At 51.0% G+C, this 25,408-nt stretch overlaps 2 protein-coding genes across 6 annotated transcripts; one reads left to right on the top strand and one right to left on the bottom strand.

Annotated features, from left to right (window-relative positions):
- Window positions 1-1,321: 1,321 nt before the first annotated feature.
- LOC140900532 (sialin-like) lies at window positions 1,322-16,650 on the bottom strand. Of its 5 annotated transcripts, none has more exons than XM_073317965.1 (12): window positions 15,774-16,650; window positions 14,072-14,150; window positions 9,245-9,456; window positions 7,926-8,159; window positions 7,568-7,655; window positions 6,051-6,137; window positions 5,054-5,172; window positions 3,723-3,884; window positions 3,213-3,345; window positions 2,978-3,125; window positions 2,514-2,604; window positions 1,322-1,905 (listed from the first exon to the last, which is right to left on the bottom strand). In XM_073317965.1, exons 3-12 carry the CDS (start codon window positions 9,284-9,286, stop codon window positions 1,774-1,776), a joined length of 1,236 nt encoding a protein of 411 aa, XP_073174066.1. In that variant the 5' UTR covers window positions 9,287-9,456; window positions 14,072-14,150; window positions 15,774-16,650; the 3' UTR covers window positions 1,322-1,773. The 5 variants fall into 5 exon arrangements, with proteins under 5 accessions (XP_073174066.1, XP_073174067.1, XP_073174068.1 ...); XM_073317966.1 differs by having other exon boundaries at window positions 15,825-16,650; XM_073317967.1 differs by lacking the exon at window positions 15,774-16,650 and adding an exon at window positions 15,412-15,548.
- PPT1 (palmitoyl-protein thioesterase 1) lies at window positions 15,401-25,374 on the top strand. The gene is made up of 9 exons (XM_073317970.1): window positions 15,401-15,547; window positions 17,032-17,141; window positions 18,650-18,777; window positions 19,250-19,320; window positions 19,828-19,930; window positions 20,035-20,125; window positions 20,533-20,631; window positions 21,546-21,617; window positions 23,785-25,374. Exons 1-9 carry the CDS (start codon window positions 15,433-15,435, stop codon window positions 23,905-23,907), a joined length of 912 nt encoding a protein of 303 aa, XP_073174071.1. The 5' UTR covers window positions 15,401-15,432; the 3' UTR covers window positions 23,908-25,374.
- The last annotated feature ends 34 nt before the right edge of the window (window positions 25,375-25,408 follow it).

Here is a 25,408-nt window from a genome sequence, read left to right as displayed (position 1 = left end):
TCACCCTGGAGTGGGGGGGACTTCTGTACTGTTGTCCCCCCAACGTCACACCACAGCCATGGATTTACACATTTAACCCTTGCAGCCCTGTATGTGGAGCAAGCCCCTGCACTGGAGAAACACATTAGCTGGCTGTTTCAGGTGATCAGCCGAAAGAGTTAACTGTCAAAAGGGGGCTCTTTGCAGTCATGCCCCATTGAGGTGAATGGGGCAGTTCACTTCAATGGGGCGTGAACTCAAACCTCAACAGTGAAACGGTCTCTGCTGCCAGCAAACTCAGTTACAGGCTGAGGAGACCTTCACAGACCCAAGGGGGAGAAAATCCTTCTTTCCTCAATTAAACTTCAATTCTGCAAGCGACAAGGGGACCATAGAGCCCCACAGGGAGACCCCAAAACCTTAGACACTTCTATGCACAATGTCAATCTCCATTCCCAATTTATCCCATGATCCTAGGTCTGTTGTTGGTTTTATGGAGGCATCTAGAGGCCCTATCCAAGATCAGGGTCCCATCTCGCAAGGGGAAAGGGATTTAAAACAAACAAGGTGATCTTGATTTTTACTACTTGTTTACTTTGATTTATTTAAACATAAATGTGGTCCTCCCACACTGTGGGCCATGTACCCAATACATCCTACAACAACAACTAGATCCACTGTCCAAGCACCATCCTGATCGCATGAAGCCAATGGACTATTTGCACGAATAAAGATATGGAGCAGGTTCAGGTCCTCTCAAGGCAGGAGAGCAGGGAGGGCTGCATGCAGCCACTTCCCCATCTGGAGGATAGCACTGAAATATGAATTTAACCACAACTCGCTTGTGATGTGACTATAACTCCAAGTCTGGAGATGCTGCCATCGTTCCGATGATCCCTGGCAAACCCACGTGTGTGGAGAGTTTCTCAGAGTACCCACCTTTTGGTAAAATCTCTTGATTACTTTCTCTTTTTAAAAACTTTAATACTAGTATTTGGCTTTAGGAATGAAAAGATTTCCTGTTTATAGTGCAGGGGGAAGGTAACCAGTAAGGGATCATTTCTCCATCTACTTCTGCAAATAACTTTTCAGACAGCCCCCTCAAGCCTCAAAGTTTCCAGAGCATGGGTAGCAAAACACTTATTTCAAGCTTCAGAGTAGCAGCCGTGTTAGTCTGTATTCGCAAAAAGAAAAGGAGTACTTAGAGACCAACAAATTTATCTGAGCCTAAGCTTTCGTGAGCTACAGTTCACTTCATCAAACGCATTATCCACTGAATGCATCTGATGAAGTGAGCTGTAGCTCACGAAAGCTTAGGCTCAAATAAATTTGTTAGTCTCTAAGGTGCCACAAGTCCTCCTTTTCTTTTTACTGTAACAAGAGTGATCACTTAAAGTGAGCTATTACTAGCAGGATAGCGGGGCGGGGGGGGGGCGAGGGGGAACCTTTTGTAGTGATAATCAAGGTTGGCCATTTCCAGCAGTTGACAAGAATGTCTGAGGAACAGTGGGCAGGAGAGGGGAATAAACATGGGGAAATAGTTTTACTTTGTGTAATGACCCATCCACTCCCAGTCTTTATTCAAGCCTAAGTTAATTGTATCCAGTTTGCAAATTAATTCCAATTCAACAGTCTCCCCTTGGAGTCTGTTTTTGAAGTTTTTTTATTGAAGAATTGCAACTTTTAGGTCTGTAATCGAGAGACCAAAGAGAGTGAAGTGTTCTCCAACTGTTTTTTGAATGTTATAATTCTTGACGTCTGATTTGTGTCCATTTATTCTTTTACGTAGAGCAGTTACTGGAGAGCAGTGTCCTCTCTAGCCCAGTCCTGGATAGTTCCACTGCCAAAGGTTACATAGAACAGACGGCCAAAGAGATTTAGGGCCGCTGACACACAGAAGACATTCCTCCAGCCAGTCAGGAGGTCCTGGGGATACCAAACAAAGGGTAATTAGTATCTCCATTCTCTCTTATGGCCACAGGAGAGCACCTGGGGCTTGAACCACAGGCTTTCATTCACCTAAAGACTTGCAATGCCAGTTCCCTGTCTAGCTGTAGATTTAACTCCTCAGATTCCGCTTTCCTGGGCTCCGATATCGTTGCACTGCAGCGTGCTTGGGAATTATTTGCTTGCTAGGCTGAATTCAAGCAGCTCTGTCATCACTGCTACCAAGCTTTCCCTATTGTCCTGTTTGACAGCAGTCTCCCCGCCCCCCATCTGTAAGTAGATCCAGGTTGGAAGCCCATGTTGGGAGGAGTCCCTACTTCTTGGATCATAAAAGCTTCTTCTCCATGACTTAGGTACTTGCTGGACACATTTGACAATGTTGCTGCCTAGCACATGTGGATTGTTAGTCCCCCCCTGAAGCCAGTCTCCTGGGGTTTCAAGAGCTTAGCCAGGGCTATGTTTTGATTCAGTGGACAGAGACTATTCTTTGGCTATTCTGCTCTATTCAACTCCACTTTTTTTTCTGAATATTTTTGCTTTAGGAGAAAAAGCCTCCAATAGGGCCATCCAGAGAAGCCCTGAATTACCTGGCTGGTGAGGAATCCAACTGCGGTGGGAGCAATTATTCCTGAGACTGTTCCGAGGGTGTTTGTGACTCCCAGCACAAACCCAGCGTATCTGGGGAGAAGGGAAGGGAAAATTTCCTGAGCAAGGCAAAGAGGGACTGGCAAGAAGAGAGAAAATTAGGTTTCAATTCCCTCTCTCCCAACCTCCTGGAGAGCTTCAAAGAGAACAAATGCCTCCTTAGCTTGCTCACTGCCTGCCCTGTTGACAGACAGTAAGAGCCTTTACCCACTGCTATAATTGGCTCTGAGCCTGCGCTTCTGTGCCTTGGTTTTGCCTGTCCGGCTTCAGATGCCACCAGCTGCAGAAGATCAGGGAGAGGAGAAGCAAAAGGCAGCTGAAGTAGCTGAGGGCTGAGATGATGGAGATGACATGGGCCAACGAACCAATTGGACCAGGAGATAGGAGGAAGGTCTGGTGGTCTCACCTGGGAGCAATGTCCATGTGCTTAGTGTAGAAACCGGCCCCGCACATGCTGATTACAGTCATGGACAATGTCAGAAAGACCACAGCTGCTGTGTAATCACAGCCGACGTAGGACACGGCCACCAGGGAGATGGCTGGGAGCATCATCCCTAGGGAGAGAAGGGGACGTGGGTTATGTGGCTGACCGGGTGAAGGTTTGTTGAAAGAACCTGGAGGCAGGAGTCACCTGTCCTTACCCAGCACCGAGAAGAGCTTCCGAACTGTTGCTATGCTGAACACTTGCTTGGACAGGAGGAAGTCTGCCAGCACCCCCGACACGATGGTACACAGCCAGTTCCCAATGTAAGGAAGTGCAGCGAGGAGACCATTCTGTAGCGAGAAGGGTGAGAGACTTGCGATTGTGCACAGAGCAGCGAGAGGGACCCCACCATCACCAGATCTGGCTGGATGTGCTCAGAGGGGCTGGAAATCTCAGGACCGTAGGGACTGCCAGACTGGATTGGACCTGAGGTTCATCTAGCCCCATATCCTGTCTCTGACAGCAGCTAGCACCAACCGGCTGCTTTGGAGGAAGGTGAAAGTAACCTCCCAACCCCTAGTAGTCAGAAACTGACCTAAGCCCTGAAGCATGAGGTTTAACAGCCCTTCCAGAATTGGTTAGCATCAACTTTTATCCCTCTGGATGTCCCCATTCAGGAGATAGACCGGCCTGGCTGTGAGCGATGGAGCCCCACGGCAGAGCTCACCTCTCTGATGTCAAAGCGGAGCACCTCATGCATGTACGTTGGCATTGACGCCAGCAGCTTGTAGATCAGCCACTCGCTGCAGAAACAGGGGACTGCAATGGCCCAAAGAGGCAGCGATTTAATCATGGCCAGGAGTGGAAGGGACCGTCCGTGAGAGATGCCCTTGAAGGAAACGCACCAGTTAGTGCCCCTTTCGCGGGCTCCTTTTCCTCCTGGCTCTGTCAATGTCCCATAGGCAGGTGTTCTATTCTTTCCCTGGCCTCGCCACCTCCTCCCAGAGTTTTAGCTGCCTGCTCTGTGTTGATTCCTGGATCCCCCTGTAACCCCTCAACTCTCCCAGTTGTGCAGTCTCATATCTGACATTTCCCTGACCTGCCAGACACCTCCAATCCAACAGGCCGAGCGCCAGGCTCACATAAGAGCGCTGGGCTCCTGGTGCAGTGTGTAGAGTTGTACAGGCTAAAGTCAGGGCTGAATTTGACTCAATCTGTCAAAAGTTCTCGTCCTTCCTCTTAGACCCATTCCCCTCCTATGACGGTCCATGATCCAACTCATCCCTTCACCTCCGGCTCCCTTGACCTGGTCTGCTCCCTTCTCCCCTCACATCCAGCCCCCTGATAAATCCTTGTGCCTTTCCCTCAAGAATGCAACCTTCCCTCTTCATCCCTGCAGCTGACACTCTATCCATGCCTTGGGCATCTCTCAGCTCACCTGTGCAGTCTCCCACTCTGGGGCACACTCTGACACTCAGTCCAAAACACCACGGCTTAGGGCACCTTTCTCTCCTACAGTTCTTACCATCACCCTCCTCCTCAGACCCCTCTGCCACAAGTTCAAGCTCCTTGACCTCACTTCAGACTTCCCGCACAACCCAGTCCCGGCCTACATCTCCCGTTGTCTCTGACTCCTCCCACTGCTCCCTCTGTTTCTCCCAAGCTTCATCTCCTCCCACACGGCTTCCAGTCTCCCACCACATGGAGCTGCCTCCCCCAGTTCATATGCCAAGAGACCTCCTTTGGCTTCGACAAATTCCTCCTTAAATACACGTTTCATGAACCACAGGCAGACGGATCTCCTCTCTGGCCCTGACTTTGGCCCCTTCCCATTGATTTCCTCTCTGATGTATCTCTATACCTATATTTGAACTAATCTGTAAGCTCCTTGGGGCAGGGCCCTCTTCTGCCACAGACATTTGCACGGCTCTGTAAATAACACACCCAGTGGAACCCTGAAGAAGGGCTTACTTGGAGACGGTCCCATTGTCCCAAGCTCTGTTCAAAGGTGGGGACTACAAGGAAAACTAGGTCAGAGTTAAAAGGCTTTCAAAGAACCTGATTGGCCAGGGATGACACAATGTACTCCTTCTCTCCAGCACTAATATGAGGGTGACATGCAGGATCTTCATAGACGAGAAGGAACCAGAACCCACACCAAACGCAGCCAATGCCACCTATGGAGAAGGGGAACAGTTCAATGGCTCCTGTCTCGGATCTTACTGCAGCACAGGTGCGCAGACACCAGCAGAGATGGGCAGGCAAGACACGGCAGCTCTATGACAGACTGTCAGGTGTGAGGGTCTTGAAGGGAGGGGCAGGTTTGTTCTACTGACTCATGCTGGCAGACAGACCAGGTGGGGCTCTTTAGTGCCAATCCACGGTATAAAAGGGTGTGTGTCCCCCCTCTTAGGGGAAGGAGGAATTAGGCAGTTGAGGCAGGAGTTTTTGCCTTAACACCAAAGAGCTCAGGATGTGGTTCATGTCTGGCTTTCCTTGGTGTGAGAATGAAGGAAGTGCTGGAAAGGAGGTGAATCTAGGGCACTGCCCCTCTATATGTGTGTGCTGTGGTGAGAGGGGAGCGGGCAATCTGCCCAGTCACAGACCCCTCAATATGACAGCGATGGTGCATTGCAAACACCATAGACAGAGAGACAGAGAACACTGAGGTTCAAGGCAGATCGAGGGGCTCTGCCGACTAACACATTATTGTACCTTATTGACGCCTATACTCTTATATTTAAAATGAAAGGTGCCAGCCCGACAGCCCTGAGAGTAGACACAGCTCGGGCAGCAGCAACACGAGCCTCTTTCACACTGCCCAGCCAACAGACCTCCATCATGAGCTGAAGGAGAAAGAGGGAAGTCCAGCCCTTCTGGCCATAGATGCCGATTGCAATGGTGGCCTCCCTGAAGGGGGACATTTCTATATTAGGAACTGGATTGAGAGCCCAGACTCCTCGCATAGAGGCAACGAGAAGACCTTCATATGCTTCGCTCTTGTGTGGCTTAACTTGCCAGTGAATCTGCTACAGTGGAAACCACAGCTACTCACCGAAGATGTAGAAGACGTAAGGCCACCCCACGTACTGGCAGATGATTCCAGCTGCAGGGAAGGTGACGAAGGTCCCAAAAGTGCATCCTAAGGAGCAGATTAAGAGGAGTTCAGAGCGAGGGGGTGATAAAGTGGTGGCCACAGAAGATGACCTGGGCTTCCCAGTGCTCACCCCACACCATCCTATAGTAACTCTTCCAGCCTTATCAAGCCAGAACTGAGAAGACAGGGTGGAGGAGAAGGCAGAGGGGATAAAGGATGAAGAGAGTGGAATATTGTGTAGGAAAGGGAGAAACAGCAGTAGAGATGGATGTGCAGCCAACATTTCCTCATGAAGGACCTTCGGTCTAGACCAGGCCTGCACAACATGCGGCCCCCACGGGCTCACTGTGCGGCCCGCGGGGGGTGAGCAGGCAAGCTGCGGGGTCGTGAAGAGGCCAGTGGCTGGGGGCAGGTGAGCGGGTCGGGGGATGGCGAGCCGAGTGGACGGGTAGTGGTGGCAATACCGGATTTACCATGGCACCACTGGCACCGGTCCCACGGGTCCAAAGGGGCCCTGGCCCGGCCCGCTCTTCTCCGTCCCCCTGCTCTCTCCTGTGGGGGCAGAAGTTGGATGCTGCCAGCAGCTGGGGCTCCTCCCCCGCTGCTTCCCCCAGCTTGCTACTTTCCCTCCCCTCCTCCTCTCCCTGCCCCCCGCTTGCCAGCAGGAGGGAGGGGAAAGAGCGGAGCCTCCACTCGCTGCTGGGGTGGGGGGGGAGGAGGAGGAGGAGAGGAAGAAGCGTGGCCTTGGGGAAGGGACTGGAATCGGGGCATACCCCCTCCAGCCCCTGCTGTGAGCACCCCCATGACCCCAGCCCACACCCCCAGCCCTCTGCCCACCCTGACCCCTGCACCCCCCTCACACCTCCCCTGCCCCGACTCCTGCACCCCCTCACACCCCCTACGCCTCCCCAGCCCAGTGTCCTGACTCCTGAACCCCTCTCATATACCCCCAGCCCCCTGCCCTGACCCCTGCACCCCCTCACACCCCCAGCCCCCTGCACCCCCCACACCTCCCCGGCCTCCTGCCCTGACTCCTGTATCCCACCTCATGCCCCCCCCAGCCCCTGCCCTGACTCCTGAACCCCCCTCACACACACCCAGCCCCCTGCCCTGATCCCTTCCCCAATGGCCCCCGCCCCCAACCTTCCTTTCGGCCCACAGCTGTTTCGGTGGGGTGGCGCTGGGGAAGGAGGGTTTGTTTCCGCGGGGCGGGCTGTGCTGGGGGGGAGTGTTTCGGTGGGGTCGGGGGGTTTTGACCCTCAGCTGTTTTCTTAGGAGTAAAATGGCCCACGCCGCTTTACGAGTTGTGCAGGCCTGGTCTAGAACCTGAAGGTTTCTGCAACTCGTAGCCGCTTGTCTGGAGTGTGGCGCAGGGAAAGCAGGCATCAGGAGAGCTCTCCTTTACACAGGCGGGCGGGGGGGCTGGAACTACAGAAAAACTTGGTTTGGAAGCAAAGAGAGTCGCTCTTTCTTACCAGCAACAGCGAGCTGTATGAGCCTGCTGCGTTCCAAGGGGAGAGCCCATTTTGCCAAAAGCATGTATTGGGCTGGAAATATCACCCCCTGCCAAGGAAAACACAGGAGTGTGTGAGCACAGGGGGGAGTGGGAGCGATACCTGGTGGAAAGCATTAGCAGACCTCATGATCTTTCACTGCTATGACCCTTGCTCCCCCCTACCTCCACTTTGGTTTGTCATCAGCCCTTGCTTGTAAGCTCATTGGGGCGGAGACCTGACTAGTTAACTTCTTCTGCAATGTCATACATACAGATGGTGCTGCATACATAAACCCACAAGCCACTGAAAGTCAAGAGCTCGAAAGGGAAGGCCCTACCTCTGCCATGCCCAGCAGTGCCTGCAGCCCAATGAGGTACACGGCTCCCAGGCCAGCTGCCAGTGGCACGAGGAGCATGAGAGCCGAGGTAGAGAGCAGCCCATAGCCCAACACTAGTTTCCCTCCGAACTGTCCCGACCAGTATCCGCCAAGGAGCTGGGTGAAGAGGTAGCCATAGAACAAGGCACTGAGGATGACGCCCTGGGTCTCAGCGCGCCAGTCGTACACGGGGGCCTGGAGGAGACAAAATTTGCTTGTGTCAAAAGGGGGAGACAAAACCGAGGACTGTCCCTTGAGGGGACATTGCAGCAGCTTTAAAACCTAGGCCCAAGGGAGAACTATTTTCACAGGCCTGGACTCCACTAGGAAGGGGTAAGTGGCTTGTATGAACAGACCTGTCACCAGTCAGGTGATCAGCGCTTTCCTAATTACACAGGCTCCTTTGTTTACACACGTGCAATGGATACAGCCCCAAAGCTCCTCTCTAAACAGTGCCTCGTTGCTGCCGAGTTGGTCCATAGTGCAAAGCCAAGGGGTAGAGCCAAGAGGCTGGTGAAAGGATCTGGCCCTGCCTGTACACTTACTCCTTGGGTGAATGCTCGGTGGGAGCCATTGGGCTGAGCGTGGGAGCAATTGGGACACACGTCTGTGGAGCTATTGGTCAGGCTGCCCGGGTTGGTGCCGTTCGTCATGGCTATGATGGTGATACTGAGATTGACCCGGAGCAAATACATCATGAAGAGGGAGAAGTGCAGGATGAGAACCAGGCTGTAGCGAGCTGAGCAGAGGCTTGGGGTGGAGAACAACCACAACAAGCCGGAGACGGTCAGTTAGGCTGCAGACTAACCCTGGAGGTGCCTCCTCACCCCTGGCTGTGAGGGATCTCCAGGCATTGGTGCTGGAACAGTTTTTGGAGTGGGGGTGCTGAGCTGCACCCCTCTTACCCTTGTCCGTGCCCCTCACCGCCCCCTAGAGCTGGGGCTGGGAGCTGGGTTGTGGCACTGAGCTGGCATCTCTGGTGTCCCGACTTTACCTACCCAGCTCCTGAAGAAACCCAAGAGCAGCTCAGGAAGGAGCACACACTTTCCTGAGCACAAAGGACTAATAACCCACTTTACCAGCACTAATCAATCCTCCCAAGCCCCTGGGGAGGGTGCTGAGTTTCACCATCCCCCTTCTACAGGGGGAAACTGAGGCACAGAGAGGGGACGTGACTTGCCCAAGAGCCAGAGCCAGAATTAGAACCTGGACGTTCCTGGGTCCCAGTCCCATGTTCGGAGCACTACATCACACCTCTCATTACCCTCAGGTAGATTTACCTTTCCCAAGTGACAACTGCTGGTTGAGCAGAGGGGCAGCATCTTCCTGATCTGACTCTGGATGGTCCTCAGTGCTTTGCTGCATTCTCTCCTGTAATCAAAGCTGATGCCCAGTCCTCCTCCCGGCAGTGTCTCCACAACTTCTGGAATAGACACCAGTGAACCGAAGGCACTGGGACCATCTCCTCTCTACCGACCTCCTGCAGTTCTTCCTACAATGCAATAAGTCCCATTGTGGGAATGCTGCAGGATTGTGGAATATGGATGCTATCCATCTAGTGCAAATGGGACACGTTTTAAGAACAATGTGATTTACAATGATATAAAACAACTTCTAGGTCCAGTCTTGTGTGGTCCTTCCTATTTTTGTCTTTGATCGTCACAGCCTCATAGTGGGATAGAGAGCTCTATTTTCAGCATAGGTGAAGGCTATTCCCTACTGCAGATATTCCTCCCTACTCAGAGAATAGCCTCCCTCCGCACCCACAACCTACCCTCACTCTGTATACTGTAAAATAATCCTTGTTCCAGAGGGCAGCTGCCAAGCCGAAACATTCTTTGACACTGAGAGACTGATGCATAGAGCTAAGCAGAGATCCTAGAAATCCGTTTGCCACAGAAAAAAACATGGAATTTGTGTTTTAACAGAGAATCTTTTTACATTTTGTGAAAAAATAAAAACATATACTGTGGGAACGCCGATTAACCGATCTAATTGAGCCTGGGGCAAAATCGGGTAATCAAAAAAATTGGATAATCAGGAGAGCAGGCAGGGCTCCGGCTGTCAGCCCTGGGCAGTGAGGCTCAGTCTGTTAGCTATCAAATTGTACATATATCAATAAAACATTGCGATCCACTGATACCTATATATTGGGGTGGCCAGCCTGAGCCTGAGAAGGAACCAGAATTTACCAATATGCATTGCCAAAGAGCCACAGGAACACATCAGCAGCCCCCTGTCAGCTTCAGCCAACCCCTTTGTTGATTTTAGCTCCCTGAAGCCAACCCTGTAAGCCATGTCATCAGTCGCCCCTCCCTCCGTCAGAGCAACGGCAGACAATCGTTCCATGCCTTTTTTCTGTGCGGACGCCATACCAAGGCAAGCATGGAGGCCGCTCAGCTCACTTTGGCAATTAGGAGCACATTCAACACCACACGCATTATCCAGCAGTATATGCAGCACCAGAACCTGGCAAAGCGATACCAGGCGAGGAGGCGACGTCAGCACGGTCACGTGAGTGATCAGGACATGGACACAGATTTCTCTGAAAGCATGGGCCCTGCCAATGCATGCATCATGATGCTAATGGGGCAGGTTCATGCTGTGGAACGCCGATTCTGGGCTCGGGAAACAAGCACAGACTGGTGGGACCGCATAGTGTTGCAGGTCTGGGACGATTCCCAGTGGCTGCGAAACTTTCGCATGCGTAAGGGCACTTTCATGGAACTTTGTGACTTGCTTTCCCCTGCCCTGAAGCGCATGAATACCAAGATGAGAGCAGCCCTCACAGTTGAGAAGCGAGTGGCGATAGCCCTGTGGAAGCTTGCAACGCCAGACAGCTACTGGTCAGTTGGGAATCAATTTGGAGTGGGCAAATCTACTGTTGGGGCTGCTGTGATGCAAGTAGCCCACGCAATCAAAGATCTGCTGATATCAAGGGTAGTGACCCTGGGAAATGTGCAGGTCATAGTGGATGGCTTTGCTGCAATGGGATTCCCTAACTGTGGTGGGGCCATAGACGGAACCCATATCCCTATCTTGGCACTGGAGCACCAAGCCGGCGAGTACATAAACTGCAAGGGGTACTTTTCAATAGTGCTGCAAGCTCTGGTGGATCACAAGGGACGTTTCACCAACATCAATGTGGGATGGCCGGGAAAGGTACATGACGCTCGCATCTTCAGGAACTCTGGTCTGTTTCAAAAGCTGCAGGAAGGGACTTTATTCCCAGACCAGAAAATAACTGTTGGGGATGTTGAAATGCCTATATGTATCCTTGGGGACCCAGCCTACTCCTTAATGCCATGGCTCATGAAGCCGTACACAGGCAGCCTGGACAGTAGTCAGGAGCTGTTCAACTACAGGCTGAGCAAGTGCAGAATGGTGGTAGAATGTGCATTTGGATGTTTAAAGGCGCGCTGGCGCAGTTTACTGACTCACTTAGACCTCAGCGAAACCAATATTCCCACTGTCATTACTGCTTGCTGTGTGCTCCACAATATCTGTGAGAGTAAGGGGGAGACGTTTATGGCGGGGTGGGAGGTTGAGGCAAATCGCCTGGCTGCTGGTTACGCGCAGCCAGACACCAGGGCGGTTAGAAGAGCACAGGAGGGCGCGGTACGCATCAGAGAAGCTTTGAAAACCAGTTTCATGACTGGCCAGGCTACGGTGTGAAAGTTCTGTTTGTTTCTCCTTGATGAAACCCCCAGCCCCTTGGTTCACTCTACTTCCCTGTGAGCTAACCACCCTCCCCTCCTCCCTTCGATCACCGCTTGCAGAGGCAATAAAGTCATTGTTGCTTCACATTCATGCATTCTTTATTCATTCATCACACAAATAGGGGGATGACTACCAAGGTAGCCCAGGAGGGGTGGTGGAGAAGGGAAGGAAAATGCCACACAGCACTTTAAAAGTTTACAACTTTAAAATTTATTGAATGCCAGCCTTCTTTTTTTTGGGTAATCCTCTGTGGCGGAGTGGCTGGTTGGCCGGTGGCCCCCCCACTGCGTTCTTGGGCGTCTGGGTGTGGAGGCTATGGAACTTGGGGAGGAGCGTGGTTGGTTACACAGGGGCTGTAGTGGCAGTCTGTGCTTCAGCTGCCTTTGCTGCAGCTCAACCATACACTGGAGCATACTGGTTTGGTCCTCCAGCAGCCTCAGCCTTGAATCCTGCCTCCTCTCATCACGCTGCCGCCACATTTGAGCTTCAGCCCTGTCTTCAGCCCGCCACTTACTCTCTTCAGCCCGCCACCTCTCCTCCCGGTCATTTTGTGCTTTCCTGCACTCTGACATTATTTGCCTCCATGCATTCGTCTGTGCTCTGTCAGTGCGGGAGGACAGCATGAGCTCGGAGAACATTTCATCTCGAGTGCGTTTTTTTTTCTTTCTAATCTTCACTAGCCTCTGGGAAGGAGAAGATCCTGTGATCATTGAAACACATGCAGCTGATGGAGAAAAAAAAAAGGTATTTAAAAAGACATTTTATAAAACAGTGGCTACACTCTTTCAGGGTAAACCTTGCTGTTAACATTACATACATAGCACATGTGCTTTCGTTACAAGGTTGCATTTTGCCTCCCCCCCACCACGTGGCTACCCCCTCAACCCTCCCCCCTCCCCGTGGCTAACAGCGGGGAACATTTCTGTTTAGCCACAGGCAAACAGCCCAGCAGGAACGGGCTCCTCTGAGTGTCCCCTGAAGAAAAGCACTCTATTTCAACCAGGTGACCATGAATTATATCTCACTCTCCTGAGGATAACACAGAGAGATAAAGAACAGATGTTGTTTGAACGCCAGCAAACATACACTGCAATGCTTTGTTGTACAATGATTCCTGAGTACGTGTTACTGGCCTGGAGTGGTAAAGTGTCCTACCATGAAGGACGCAATAAGGCTGCCCTCCCCAGAAACCTTTTGCAAAGGCTTTGGGAGTACATCTAGGAGAGCCGCGAATGCCAGGGCAAAGTAATCCTTTCACATGCTTGCTTTTAAACCATGTATAGTATTTTAAAAGGTTCACTCACCGGAGGTCCCTTCTCCGCCTGCCGGGTCCAGGAAGCAGCCTTGGGTGGGTTCAGGGGGTACTGGCTCCAGGTCCAAGGTGAGAAACAGTTCCTGGCTGTCGGGAAAACCGGTTTCTCCGCTTGCTTGCTGTGAGCTATCTACAACCTCATCATCATCATCATCATCATTATCTTCTTCGTCCCCAAAACCTGCTTCCGTGTTGCCTCCATATCCATTGAAGGAGTCAAATAACACGGCTGGGGTAGTGGTGGCTGAACCCCCTAAAATGGCATGCAGCTCATCATAGAAGCGGCATGTTTGGGGCTCTGACCCAGAGCGGCCGTTCGCCTCTCTGGTTTTCTGGTAGGCTTGCCTCAGCTCCTTAAGTTTCACGCAGCACTGCTTCGGATCCCTGTTATGGCCTCTGTCCTTCATGCCCTGGGAGATTTTGACAAAGGTTTTGGCATTTCGAAAACTGGAACGGAGTTCTGATAGCACAGATTCCTCTCCCCAAACAGCGATCAGATCCTGTACCTCCTGTTCGGTCCATGCTGGAGCTCTTTTGCGACTCTGGGACTCCATCATGTCACCTCTGCTGATGAGCTCTGCATGGTCACCTGCAGCTTGCCAAGCTGGCCAGACAGGAAACGTGATTCAAAAGTTCGCGGTTCTTTTCCTGTCTACCTGGCCAGTGCATCTGAGTTGAGAGTGCTGTCCAGAGCAGTCACAATGGAGCACTCTGGGATAGCTCCCGGAGGCCAATACCGTCGAATTGTGTCCACAGTACCCCAAATTCGAGCTGGCAAGGCCGATTTAAGCGCTAATCCACTTGTCAGGGGTGGAGTAAGGAAATCGATTTTAAGAGCCCTTTAAGTCGAAATAAAGGGCTTCATCGTGTGGATGGGTGCAGGTTTACATCGATTTAACGCTGCTAAATTCGACCTAAAGTCCTAGTGTAGACCAGGGCTAAATCAATAGGTGATTCAGACTTTTACAGAAGTGGAAATAGCGTTGGGGTTGGGCAGGGTCACGCAATGGGATGGGGGGCCTGGTCTGTATTAGGGCTGGAATCCCAGCAATCCCTCAACGGCCTTTTTACTCACCTGTAGGTGCCCTCCCTTGGCCAGGGGCTGAATTCACCCTGGTACTGACCTGCCCATCTTCTCCTGGTGATACATTACTCTGAAATCAAAAGGCACTTTCTCTTATCTTGCTGTCAAATCACAGTGAGGACACCCCCTGCCCCCATGGTCACTGCAGCCCCCTCTCCCCATGGCTCTATCATCCCCCATCTCCCCTCACCATCCCCTGTGACTTCTGCAGCCCCCTCCCCCCATGGCTCTATCATCCCCGTCTCCCCTCATCACCTCCTCTGACCCCTGCAGCCCCCTCTCCCCATGGCTCTACCATCCCGCATAGCTCCATCACCTCCTCTGACCTCCACAGCCCCCTCCCCCATGGCTCTATCATCCCCTGTCTCCCCTCATCAGCCCCTGTGACTTCGGCAGCCCCCTCTCCCCATGGCTCTATCACCCCACTGGCTCCCACTGCCTCATCAACCCCTGTGACCCCTGCAGCCTCCTCTCCCCATGGCTGTATCATCTCCCCATTGCTCCCATCACCTCCTCTGACCTCTGCAGCCCCCTCCCCCCATGGCTCTATCATCTCCTCATTGCTCCCATCACCTCCTCTGACCTCTGCAGCCCCCTCCCCCCATGGCTCTATCACCCCACTGCCCCATCAATCCCTGTGACCCCTACAGCCCCCTCCCCCCATGGCTCTATCACCCCACTGCCCCATCAATCCCTGTGACCCCTACAGCCTCCTCTCCCCATGGCTGTATCATCTCCCCATTGCTCCCATCACCTCCTCTGACCTCTGCAGCCCCCTCCCCCCATGGCTCTATCATCTCCTCATTGCTCCCATCACCTCCTCTGACCTCTGCAGCCCCCTCCCCCCATGGCTCTATCATCTCCTCATTGCTCCCATCACCTCCTCTGACCTCTGCAGCCCCCTCTCCCCATGGTTCTATCATCTCCCCATTGCTCCCATCACCTCCTCTGACCTCTGCAGCCCCTCCCCCCATGGCTCTATCATCTCCTCATTGCTCCCATCACCTCCTCTGACCTCTGCAGCCCCTCCCCCCATGGCTCTATCATCTCCTCATTGCTCCCATCACCTCCTCTGACCTCTGCAGCCCCCTCCCCCCATGGCTCTATCACCCCACTGCCCCATCAATCCCTGTGACCCCTACAGCCCCCTCCCCCCATGGCTCTAATACCCTCTGACCCCCATTGCCCCTACAGCCCCTCCCCCATGGCTCCATCATCTCCCCTTTCCTCCCATGATCCTCTGTGACCCCTCCCCCACGGCTCTATCATCTCCCCCGCCCCAGGCCAGGGCGCGCCTCCACAACCCGCCTCCTCCCAGCTGCCCCGCCCACCGGGTCATGTGACAATCCAAGATGGCGGCGCTCAGGTTCCTGCCGGCGGCGCTGCTGCTCGCCTGCCTGCTGCTCGGCGGGCGCTGCTCGGGGCGGCGCGCGGGCCCGGTGCCCCTGGTCATGTGGCACGGGATGGGTGAGCGCTGGGGCGAGCTGCAATCGGGGGCGCTGCGGGGCCGGGTTGTGGGTCTGTTGCTGCCCCGCCAAGGGCGGGGCGCGGGGTGTCAGCCCCAGGGCTGCAAAGGGAGCGGCTGGGGGCCCTTGTCTGACCAGCCTCCCCGCTCTTATTCCCCCTCCCGCGGGAGCGGTGTTTCCCCGCCCCAAGAGCCTCCCGGGCCGCCTTTCTCTGCTTCCTCTCTCACTTCTCTAATGCCCGCTGCTGGTTTAGCTGCCGGTGCGCAGAGCCTGCTTGCCTTGGGAGATCATGGGATCTCCGCTCTCACAGGGCGAGGGTGGAAAGCAGGTTATTAGCCAGTGTGCCCACAGGTTCAAACCAGCAGCTCCGCTCCCTGCCCTAGGGACTTCACTCTTGGCCACGTTTCAGATTGTCTGTAATAAAAGAAAACAACCACCCACATTCATCAGGGGATTCTCATTGGACCGCCAGGAGGGTGATACCGCAGTGCAGGGAACACCCTTTCCTTGTGAAATGGGGGATGGAAGAAAGCGAAGTAGTGATAGATGTGTGGGAAGTTGGACTGCGAATGAAGGATCAAGGTGGCTTCTAAAGCGTTAAACTACCCTGATGCCCAGCGTCCTTTGGGAGAGTTCCCTACTCAGTTATCTTCTATCTGAGGCCCTGTCTACATTATGAATCACATTTAAACATGGTTGTGATCCAAGAATGTTCTTTTTGCCTGCTATTGCACCACAACATGTTTCACAAACCAGTTTGAACATGGTTATGTTTTGTAGCCCTGGCAGGATTTTAAATAAACACTTCGATAGCTCGTTTACAAATATCGTTATCCCCGCTTTTCAGATGGCGAAACTGAGACAGAGAGATCACAGAATCATAGAATATCAGGGTTGGAAGGGACCTCAGGAGGTCATCTTGTCCAACCCCCTGCTCAAAGCAGGACCAATCCCCAATTTTTGCCCCTGATCCCTAAATGGCCCCCTCAAGGATTGAAAGCTTGGACCACTAGACTATGCCTCTGGAAGTGTCTGGGCCAAAGATACCACAAAAAGATATTCCTGTGGGAGCAGGGTCCTGAACTTTCTAGCTTCGTGTATAGACTGTTTTGTATTCAAATGATTATTCAGTCAAAATGAAAAGCATTGGCAGCAAAGAATTTCCCTAAGGATGGGAATAAGGGAAAGGCATGGAAGGCTGGGTGAGAATTCAGTGTCCATGCTGGCTTTAATATTTTGGTAGTCAGTCAATGTCATGAACTTGTTATAAGCAAGAAAGTGAAAGGCGGCTGAAACCAGGAAGTGCATTCAAATGGTTCATTTACAGAGGCTTTGTGCAATGAGTGTGAACATTTGCTGCTCTGACACTTGAAAAAATGCATGCTGCTTGCCCGGGTGAGGTTGGAAGTTTGGTATTCAGAACCTCAGCCATCCAGTGTGCGATGGTTTTATATTTGATGAAAATTTCCCTTATCCTTTTTGCAGGAGACAGCTGCTGTAACCCTGGAAGCATGGGATACATTAAAAAAATAGTGGAAAACAAAATACCAGGAATTTACGTTCTGTCGCTACAGATTGGAAACAACTTGGTAGAGGTAAAGTCACAGTTATCCGATGTAAAGCTTCTGCTTTCATTGAGTATTACTGGTTAGTGATCACTGTGCAGACTCTTAAAGGTGCTGTAAATAATTTACAGTCTCTGCTTTTGACGTAGATCCCTAAAGACACAGGCAGAGCTTTCACTATTCCCTTTTGACTGTATCAAACATTTTTGTCTTGGAGAAACTGACTAAGTCTAGTTAATCACATGTTGAGGAAAACTTGGGATGTGACAAATCCCTGATTCAAACTGGATTCATACCCAAATCCACTGATAAGTGTTTTGAAACCTCTACAGCACGGGTGGGCAAACTACGGTCTGTGGGCCGCATCCGGCCCGCCAGATGTTTTAATCCAGCCCTTGAGAGCCTGCTGGGGAGTGCAGTCTGGGACTTGCCCCTCTCCTGCGCTCCAGCTGCGGAACAGGGTCGGGGGCCGCTCCACGTGGCTCCCAGAAACAGCGGCATGTGCTCCCTCCAACGCCTGTGCATAGAGGCAGCCAGGGGACTCCGCTCCACATGTGCCGCCCACACAGCTCCCATTGGCCAGGAACCATGGCCAATGGGAGCTGCAGGGGCGGCACCTGCAGACAGGGCAATGTGCAGCAGAGCTGCCTGGCTATGCCTCTGCGTAAGAGCCGGAGGGCAGGACATGCTGCTGCTTCTGGGAGCTGCTTGAGGTAAGTGCCACCTGCAACCCTGAGCCACCCCTCCACATCCCAACCCCCTGCCCCAGCCCTCATTCCCCCTCCTGCCCTCCAAACCCCTCTGTCCCAGCCCAGAGCACCCTCCTGCACCCCAAACCCCACATCCCCAGTCCCACAGCCGCTGCCCCATCCTGGAGCCCCTTCCTACACCTTGAACTCCTCATTTCTGGCCCCACCCTGGAGCCCCAACCCCACTTTCATGAGCATTCATGGCCTGCCATACAATTTCTATACCCAGATGTGGCCCTTGGCCAAAAAGTTTGCCCACCCCTACTCTACAGATATTAGCTATGTGATGAGGTCCCATGCTTTTTAAGGGAGATATTTGTCCCTTCCTGTTTATTAAGCTAAGTGCATGTTCTTATTTAAACTCATTTTATATTGCATTTTACTTGTATAACATAGATATAGCCTGGCTCCTGCACACCTGTATTGTTGACTGTGTGCTATATGGCCAAGAGGTGTACATTACTAGCTGCGTATTAGAGGATAGTTCTAGTAATAGCTATCACAATAATGGGTGACATGTCTTGTTACCTGGATTCATAGAGGGTGCAGGTAAACCTTGACTTTGTGGAAGTCCAGGGAGGATCCAAATTTTAATAAAGGCAGGAGAAATAGGATGGCTTACAGTTGGGCTGGGAGTTCACAAAGGGAGTCTTATAAAATTGGGGCCTACCTATAACTCATGGAATTTGAGAAATCTTAGTCCCTATTGAAGAACTAGAAGATTAAAATTAACCTGTTAGCTCATTGTAAAGATAATTTGCCCATCTGTTCCTCTGGCTTATTCCCCAGGATATGGAGAACAGCTACTTCATGAATGTGAACAAACAGGTGACGCTGGTTTGTGACAAACTCGCTAAGGACCCTCACTTGCAAGGAGGCTACAATTCTATGGGATTCTCCCAGGGAGGCCAGTTCCTGTACGTTTACAGTTGGATTTTATTTATTTATTTATTTATTTATTTATGGGCAAATGTTTTAGGTTACAGGAGTTCAGGTGGGAATCTCCCTCTCTCCCCAGCACCTCCCATAGGGTTCAAAATAAAATGTAAATAAGTGTTCTCTGGGCTCGAGGGTGACATTTGTTTTAAAATGCTTTATTCTTATGAGTCTTTCTAAGAACTGTACAATTATAAACTAATCCTCACAACACCTTTGTTACACAGATAAGATTTCTTCAGAGGGGGAAACCAAGGCACAGAGCGGTTCAGGGTAATATTTTCAAAAGCGCTTAAGTCCCATTGATGGGACTTCGGATAACATTTTAAAAGTCCCTAACTATTTTAAAGCTGGTCGCAGACAGAGCTTGAATATGGTTATTTAAAGTGCTATATACAAATAGCCTAGGATCTGTATAGGAGGGGGAAGCTAAACTCTTTCTCTTTTCCCCAGGAGGGCAGTGGCACAGAGATGTCCTTCTCCTCCAATGTTCAATTTGATTTCCATTGGGGGGCAGCACCAAGGTAACTCCCTCTTTGGTTTCTAGAGTCCTCCAAGTCATCCCTGCTTCCTAAACGCTCATGTAGTGAATGGAGGGGGAGCTTCTGGTGGGATAAAACAACCCCTCTTTCCCTGCCACCAAAAGCCCCCCACAGAAAGCCTCTTTTTGACCTACTTTCATTTGAAATAAAGTGACTGGATGCTTTTGCCTGTCTCCTTTTTCCTGATTGGATTTGATCACTAAGTGAGTGCTTGTTGTGTTCTGGAGGCCTTTCCTTTTATCTGAATGACCATCTTCTCCATAATGATGCCCCCTGCTGGTCAGCTAAAGAACATTCTCAGTTCTCTCTCCATGTAATAGTGCCTTGGGGGCAGGCTGTCTGTAATGGGATTATAGGATTAGAGACCTCTGGATTCCTTGGAGTAATTCCAGTTGCTGTGTCAGGAGGAGGTGGTTCTTCATTTGTGGTTCCAGTTCAATGGCTTTCAGTGCTGACCACTGAATGGAGATGCACATCTTGTTGCCCCAGGTGTGTTTGGCTTTCCACGCTGTCCTGGGGAGAAGTCCCGCATCTGTGACTGGCTCCGAAAGCTGCTGGACCTTGGCGTCTACACGAAGATGGTTCAGGAGCGGTGAGTATGTTCAGCGGGGGACTACGCAGACTGCAAAGGCTGAGGCGAGATGCCCCTTTGGCCTGTGTGTTTCCAGTGTGAGCTTTATTCTCTCTCTCATCCAGCCTAGTGCAGGCAGAATACTGGCATGACCCCATGAAGGAGGAAGAGTACCAGAAAAACAGCATCTTCCTGGCTGACATCAATCAGGAGAAGGTAAGGACGGATTCCATGCTTACAGCTCTGAGCCTAGCTTGGTATTTGGGATGGCTATACAATGGGGATAAGTGACATCAGCATAGGACGTTGATGTCGGTGTTGGGATTAGGATGTGGGGGTTCCTGATTCCCAATCATGCATTCCTAGCATCATCTTGTGCATCTGCCCTGACTAGCCCTAGACCAAGTGAGATCATAGGCTGTCCTTTCCCCGATGGGGAGGGAAGTAGGCACTGTGGTGGCTGGGTCAGCAGCCTGGCGTGCTGAGAGCAACAGCCCAGCTTCAATGTGTAACAAGTGTGCCACCTGTCTGACAAAGTTTGCGGCTGCCCCCATCTCAGTGAGGCTCCAAGCTGCCTTATTACTGAGAAGATTCTATTGTTTTTGTTCGGGCATCTTTCCCAGGGCAACAACGAGACCTACAAGAAAAACTTGATGGCTTTGAAAAAGTTTGTGATGGTGAAATTTCTCAATGACACGATGGTAGACCCTCCAGCTTCAGAGGTGAGGAACTCCTCCAGGTGCTTGGGATAAGGAGACTGGAGCTTTCATTTGCTAATGTCTTTGTCTAGTTTTATGAATGGTGCCCAACTTTGAATACAAATCCAGGATGCTGGAACCAAAATTGGATCCACTAATGTAGGTCCAGCCAGTTTCGCAAATAAATTGGGGAAAAGAAAATCAGAAAAGGGAAGGGAAAATGGTCTCAGTGCGGTCAGGATGCTCCAAACTTTGTAGGTGGCTGTAGAAGATCTCTGGCAGACCTCCTCAGGGAGAGAAATTCTTCAGACGGGATCTTTGCACCAAAAAGTCCCTGTGATGATCCAGATCTGTTAGAACCACTGTGTGGAGATCAGACAACCTGACTGGTGATAACTGCCTTGGATAGCTATGGTGGGAGGAGAGTTGCTCAAATACATCATGATCTAGATTAAGACTGCCTTATATTAGATTAAGCACAGATGAGGGTTGCAGTGAACTGTCTTCTAGCACCTTTAACTTCACCCTACCATGACTCTGAAAGAATACTGTTCGTTTAGGGGTCAGACACAAGGTGGTGGTGTTGGAATGTACAGTACCTGATCTTTTATGTAAGTCTAAGGATGAGCATTTCATGCTCTGAAGAGTTGCAGTTATCTATGAGATGCTAGGTAAGGACAGTATTGGCACTCAAACTTCAACTGGTTTTGGAAATCAAGGGTTTTTCAGATGTTCAAGTTTCTGTCCTGTCCTTTGATAGGGCTCTCTGGGGTTTATTCAATCTGAAGAAGTCATTGGTGGATTCAAGTGGGGGCAAGGACCTCCAGCCAGAGCTCCATCTCTTCCTCAGTCAGAGGAACAGTCTGCCCAGCAATAGGCCTCAGTAATAAGATGCAGAATAAGCTCATTTCTACAACAGCTCTGTTTTTCTTCTATAGTGGTTTGGATATTATAGAAGTGGGCAAGCCAAGGAGACCATCCCCCTGCAGGAGACCTCGCTGTACAAAGAGGTAAATAGCTTGATCTTCTATGGAAGAATCTGCTGTCTCCATATGGTTGCAAATTTTGGTTGGACACTCCTGGAGGTTTCATCACATGACATCACATTTTTAATTAAAGATTAATCTTTAATTCCTGGAGTCTCGGCAACTCTGTCTCCACTGTAAGTAGCTTAAACTCTCCCCAGGAATCTTGGCAGGGTTCCACCATCTAGCTTCTCCCTCTCGTTAGAGAGATCGCATTTTGTATGTGAACTTAGTTCCCATGAAAGGAAAAGGCTGGATCTGCTGATTAACCACGAGAAAGATGCGCTTATTCTCCCAACAAGCACTATTTTCCCTGTTGAACAGATAGTGAACTGAGGAGCCTCAATACCTCAGGGTCCCACAGAAATCTGTGCCAGGGCAGAGAATTGAACTTGGGTCTCCTGAATTATAGGCCAACACACTGACCTAGCCTCTCTCCTCCAGTCTCTGCTGGAGATAACTTAGCTAAAAAGTACTTCTACAGAGCAAAGTTAGGCCTTTGGAATGAGCCAGGCTGCACCAGATGAGGGTTTGTTTATTTATTTAAGAGAGTCCCTGGTGTTCATACTTCACTTTGTATGGCCTGCACAATTTCTTCATCCTACACCATGTTAAAACTGCTAGCTACCCCCCGTATGCAGTGTGCTTAATGCTGATCTTGTTTACACTGCTTTATATCAGGAGTAACTCCATTGAAGCTAAAAACCTATCTAAAAGTGGAACAAACACTATCAGCCCATTACAGCCTCATGCACACATTGGCCTACTGGGTTGCCTCTCCCTTTGGGTGTGAGATCCTTTGTAAGTGGGGGAAATGCATGAATGCTTCACTGCAGCAACCCATGAACCTGGCCCATGGCCTTTGCAACAGGATGCGGGGGACTGTTGTGAGAGCCCTTGATAAAACATGGCGCTGCACCCTCAGCCTAGCAGGTAGTTTTGAGGAGGGGAAGACCTGTTTCCTGGGGCCTGTCCTAGTCCAGCTTTCATTGCACTTATATAGTTCCCTTCTTTTTACATAAGCTGTTGAAAGCTCGTGCTTCTCACAGGAGCATGTGCACTATTTTCCTAGCCAGGCAGTTGGATTGTGCTGTGAAATTCCCCCATGCAAAGGGAAGGGTTATTTCCATACAGCCTACACTCCAAGGGCTGTTGTAACTGACCCACGCTTATTCTCCAACAAAACATTGGTCTGTTCTATTGCCGAATAGAGTAAAGGGCTCCCCTGCCTGGTAATGATGATGAGGGGGAGGGGACAGCACTTGAATTCCAGAAAGAGACAAGGGGAACTTTTGTAAATAACTGATGGCCGAAAGTGAGAAAATAGAGTGGATCCTAATGGAAGATACGGGGGGATCCACGCTAGTTGTAGACAGTGGTGGTGGTGTTAGAATTAAAGGGTCAAGAACAGGAGGGCCTGGGTCTGTTATTAGCTATTACTCTTGTACAGGGGTGGCCAAACCATGGTTTGTGAGACACATGTGACTCTTTTACAGTTAAAGAGTGACTTGCAGAGCCCCCCATTCTCTACCTACCAGACTGGGGCAGGGGGAGCTCGGGACCTCTGCCTTGCAACAGGGTGGTGGGATAGGGGCTTCTGTCCCATCGGTGCACCTGCCAGAGCTCAGGGCTTCAGCAGGAGAGAGTCTGAAGCCCTGAGCTCTGGCAGGTGTGCCCCCGGCTCTCAAACTTCTGAAGATTGTTGTATGCAGCTCAGAGGATCAGTACGTTTGGCCAGCCCTGCTCTTTTATTTCTGTATCACTTAATCTTTTCTTCCAAAAGTTAAATGGGAGGCACCCTAGCTACACTGAACCAATCTGAACTTAAGTCCCCATCAGAGAGAGACGGTGGATGAAGTAATATCTTTTACTGGACCAACTTCTGCTGATGAAAGAGAGAAGCTTTTGAGCTACACGTAGAACTGAAGGAGAACTCTGCGTAGCTCAAAAGCTTCTCTCTTTCATCAGCAGAAGCTGTTCCACTAAAATATCATTTCATCCATCTTGTCTTTAATATCCTGGGACCAACATGGCTACAATACTGCAAACCACCACTTAAGTCCCCATGAAAGTCAATGGCACTAAGGCGCTTTGGAAAGTTATTTAAGCATCATAGGTAGCCTACTTTCATGCTGGTTGTCTTCTCTTGTAGGATCAGCTGGGGCTGCAGCAGATGGACAAGGCAGGAAAGCTGGTATTCCTGTCTGTGGCAGGAGATCACCTTCACTTTTCTGAAGAGTGGTTCTATACAAACATCATCCCCTTGCTAAACTGAAGCCGATGTGTGTCAGCAGCCTGACAAGAGAAGGTGACTTCGTCAGACCAAGCTCCTGATACAAGGCTGAGGAAGTCACCCTGTCAAGTTCTAACTTGGATCCACTTGCTGTAGCTAACAAACTAAGCTGCCACTTACTGTGTAGCAGCACATTCTCCATACAAACCTGCTGCAGCATCGTATCAGAGCTAACCAAGTATTTAAGGGCATATTAGTCTGCTGGTTGTTGCCAGAGAGTATATGAGAAGTGGCACGGATTAAATTTAAATCTACTAAAATTTAATATGCTATTATGGTATAGCATATGGTCCCAACCCAGACTAGGTTTTGGTGTTAGCAAGTTTTGTATGGTTTTCAAACAAGCTAATGTAATTGCACCAGTTGCTTGCTGGAGCATAGTTCAGTAGTTTTCAAACTTTTTTTTTCTGATGACCCAGTTGAAGAAAATTGTTGATGCCTGTGATGCAATTGAGCTGGGGATGAGGGGTTTGGGGAGTGGGAAGGGGCTCAAGGCTGGGGCAGAGGGTTGGAGTGGGGGAGGTGAGGGCTGTGATGTGGGGCCAGGAATGAGGGGCTCTGGGCTGGGGCAGGGGCAGGGAGTTCAGGGTGCAGGAGGGGGTCAGGACTCTGGGCTAGGGTCCAGTCTCTGGCATGGGGATGAGGGGTTTTGGGGGGCTGGGGCAGGAGATTGGGTTGTGGGCTTACCTCTGGTGGCTCCCTGTCAGTGGCACAGCTGGGGTGCAGAGGCAGGTCTCCTGCCTGTCCTGGCACCATGGACTGTGCTGCACCCTGAAAGTGGCCGGCAGCAGGTCTGGCTCTTAAAGGCATGCAAGCAGCTCCACACAGCTCTTGCTTGCAGGCACCAGCTCCCATTGGCCTGGAACCAGCCAATGGGAGTGCAGAACTGGTGCTCAGGGTGGGGCAGCATACAGAGGCCTGTGGCCCCCCCCAGCCTAGGAACTGGACCTGCCACTGGCCACAGCACCATGGCAGACTCAGAACAGGTAGGGACTACGAGTTTTTACTGGCTGGCCACCAGGGTCCCTGGGTGCTGAGCCAGGTGCCCCAGTACTGGGTCATGACCCAAAGTTTGAAAACCACTGGCATAGTTTAACAGCTGAGCCATTTGAGACTGGGTAGTCTCAGTTTTAACAGAGCTATGTTCTAACCACATTTCCTGACCCTCTGGCAGGATACTTAGGTTAATACTAATAAGCATAATTAGTTTAGATAAGGTCCACAGAGTGAGGACGACCACCACTTAGATTTAAGGATGTTTGTAGGGATAGGGGAGAAGACAAGGTTACAGCTGGGGGAAGGGGTGCTGGCTCCTGGGAGGGAGTGGGTTATGGATTAAGTTTTCAAGGGTTATTAAAAGCTTTTTGATAGTTGTCAGCTGACTAGCTACTGTTTTGCACTGATTCAATGTCGATTCTCTTTATTAAAGAATGTTTTACAGCTGTCTAATGAGCTAAAGGATAACCTCTCTTACTGCCATACC

Source organism: Lepidochelys kempii, chromosome 19 (genome assembly GCF_965140265.1).
Source record: "Lepidochelys kempii isolate rLepKem1 chromosome 19, rLepKem1.hap2, whole genome shotgun sequence".
Lineage (NCBI taxonomy): Eukaryota > Metazoa > Chordata > Testudines > Cheloniidae > Lepidochelys > Lepidochelys kempii.
The sequence above is the reverse complement of the archived record's forward strand: the minus strand, read 5'-3'. Positions and strand labels throughout refer to the sequence as shown.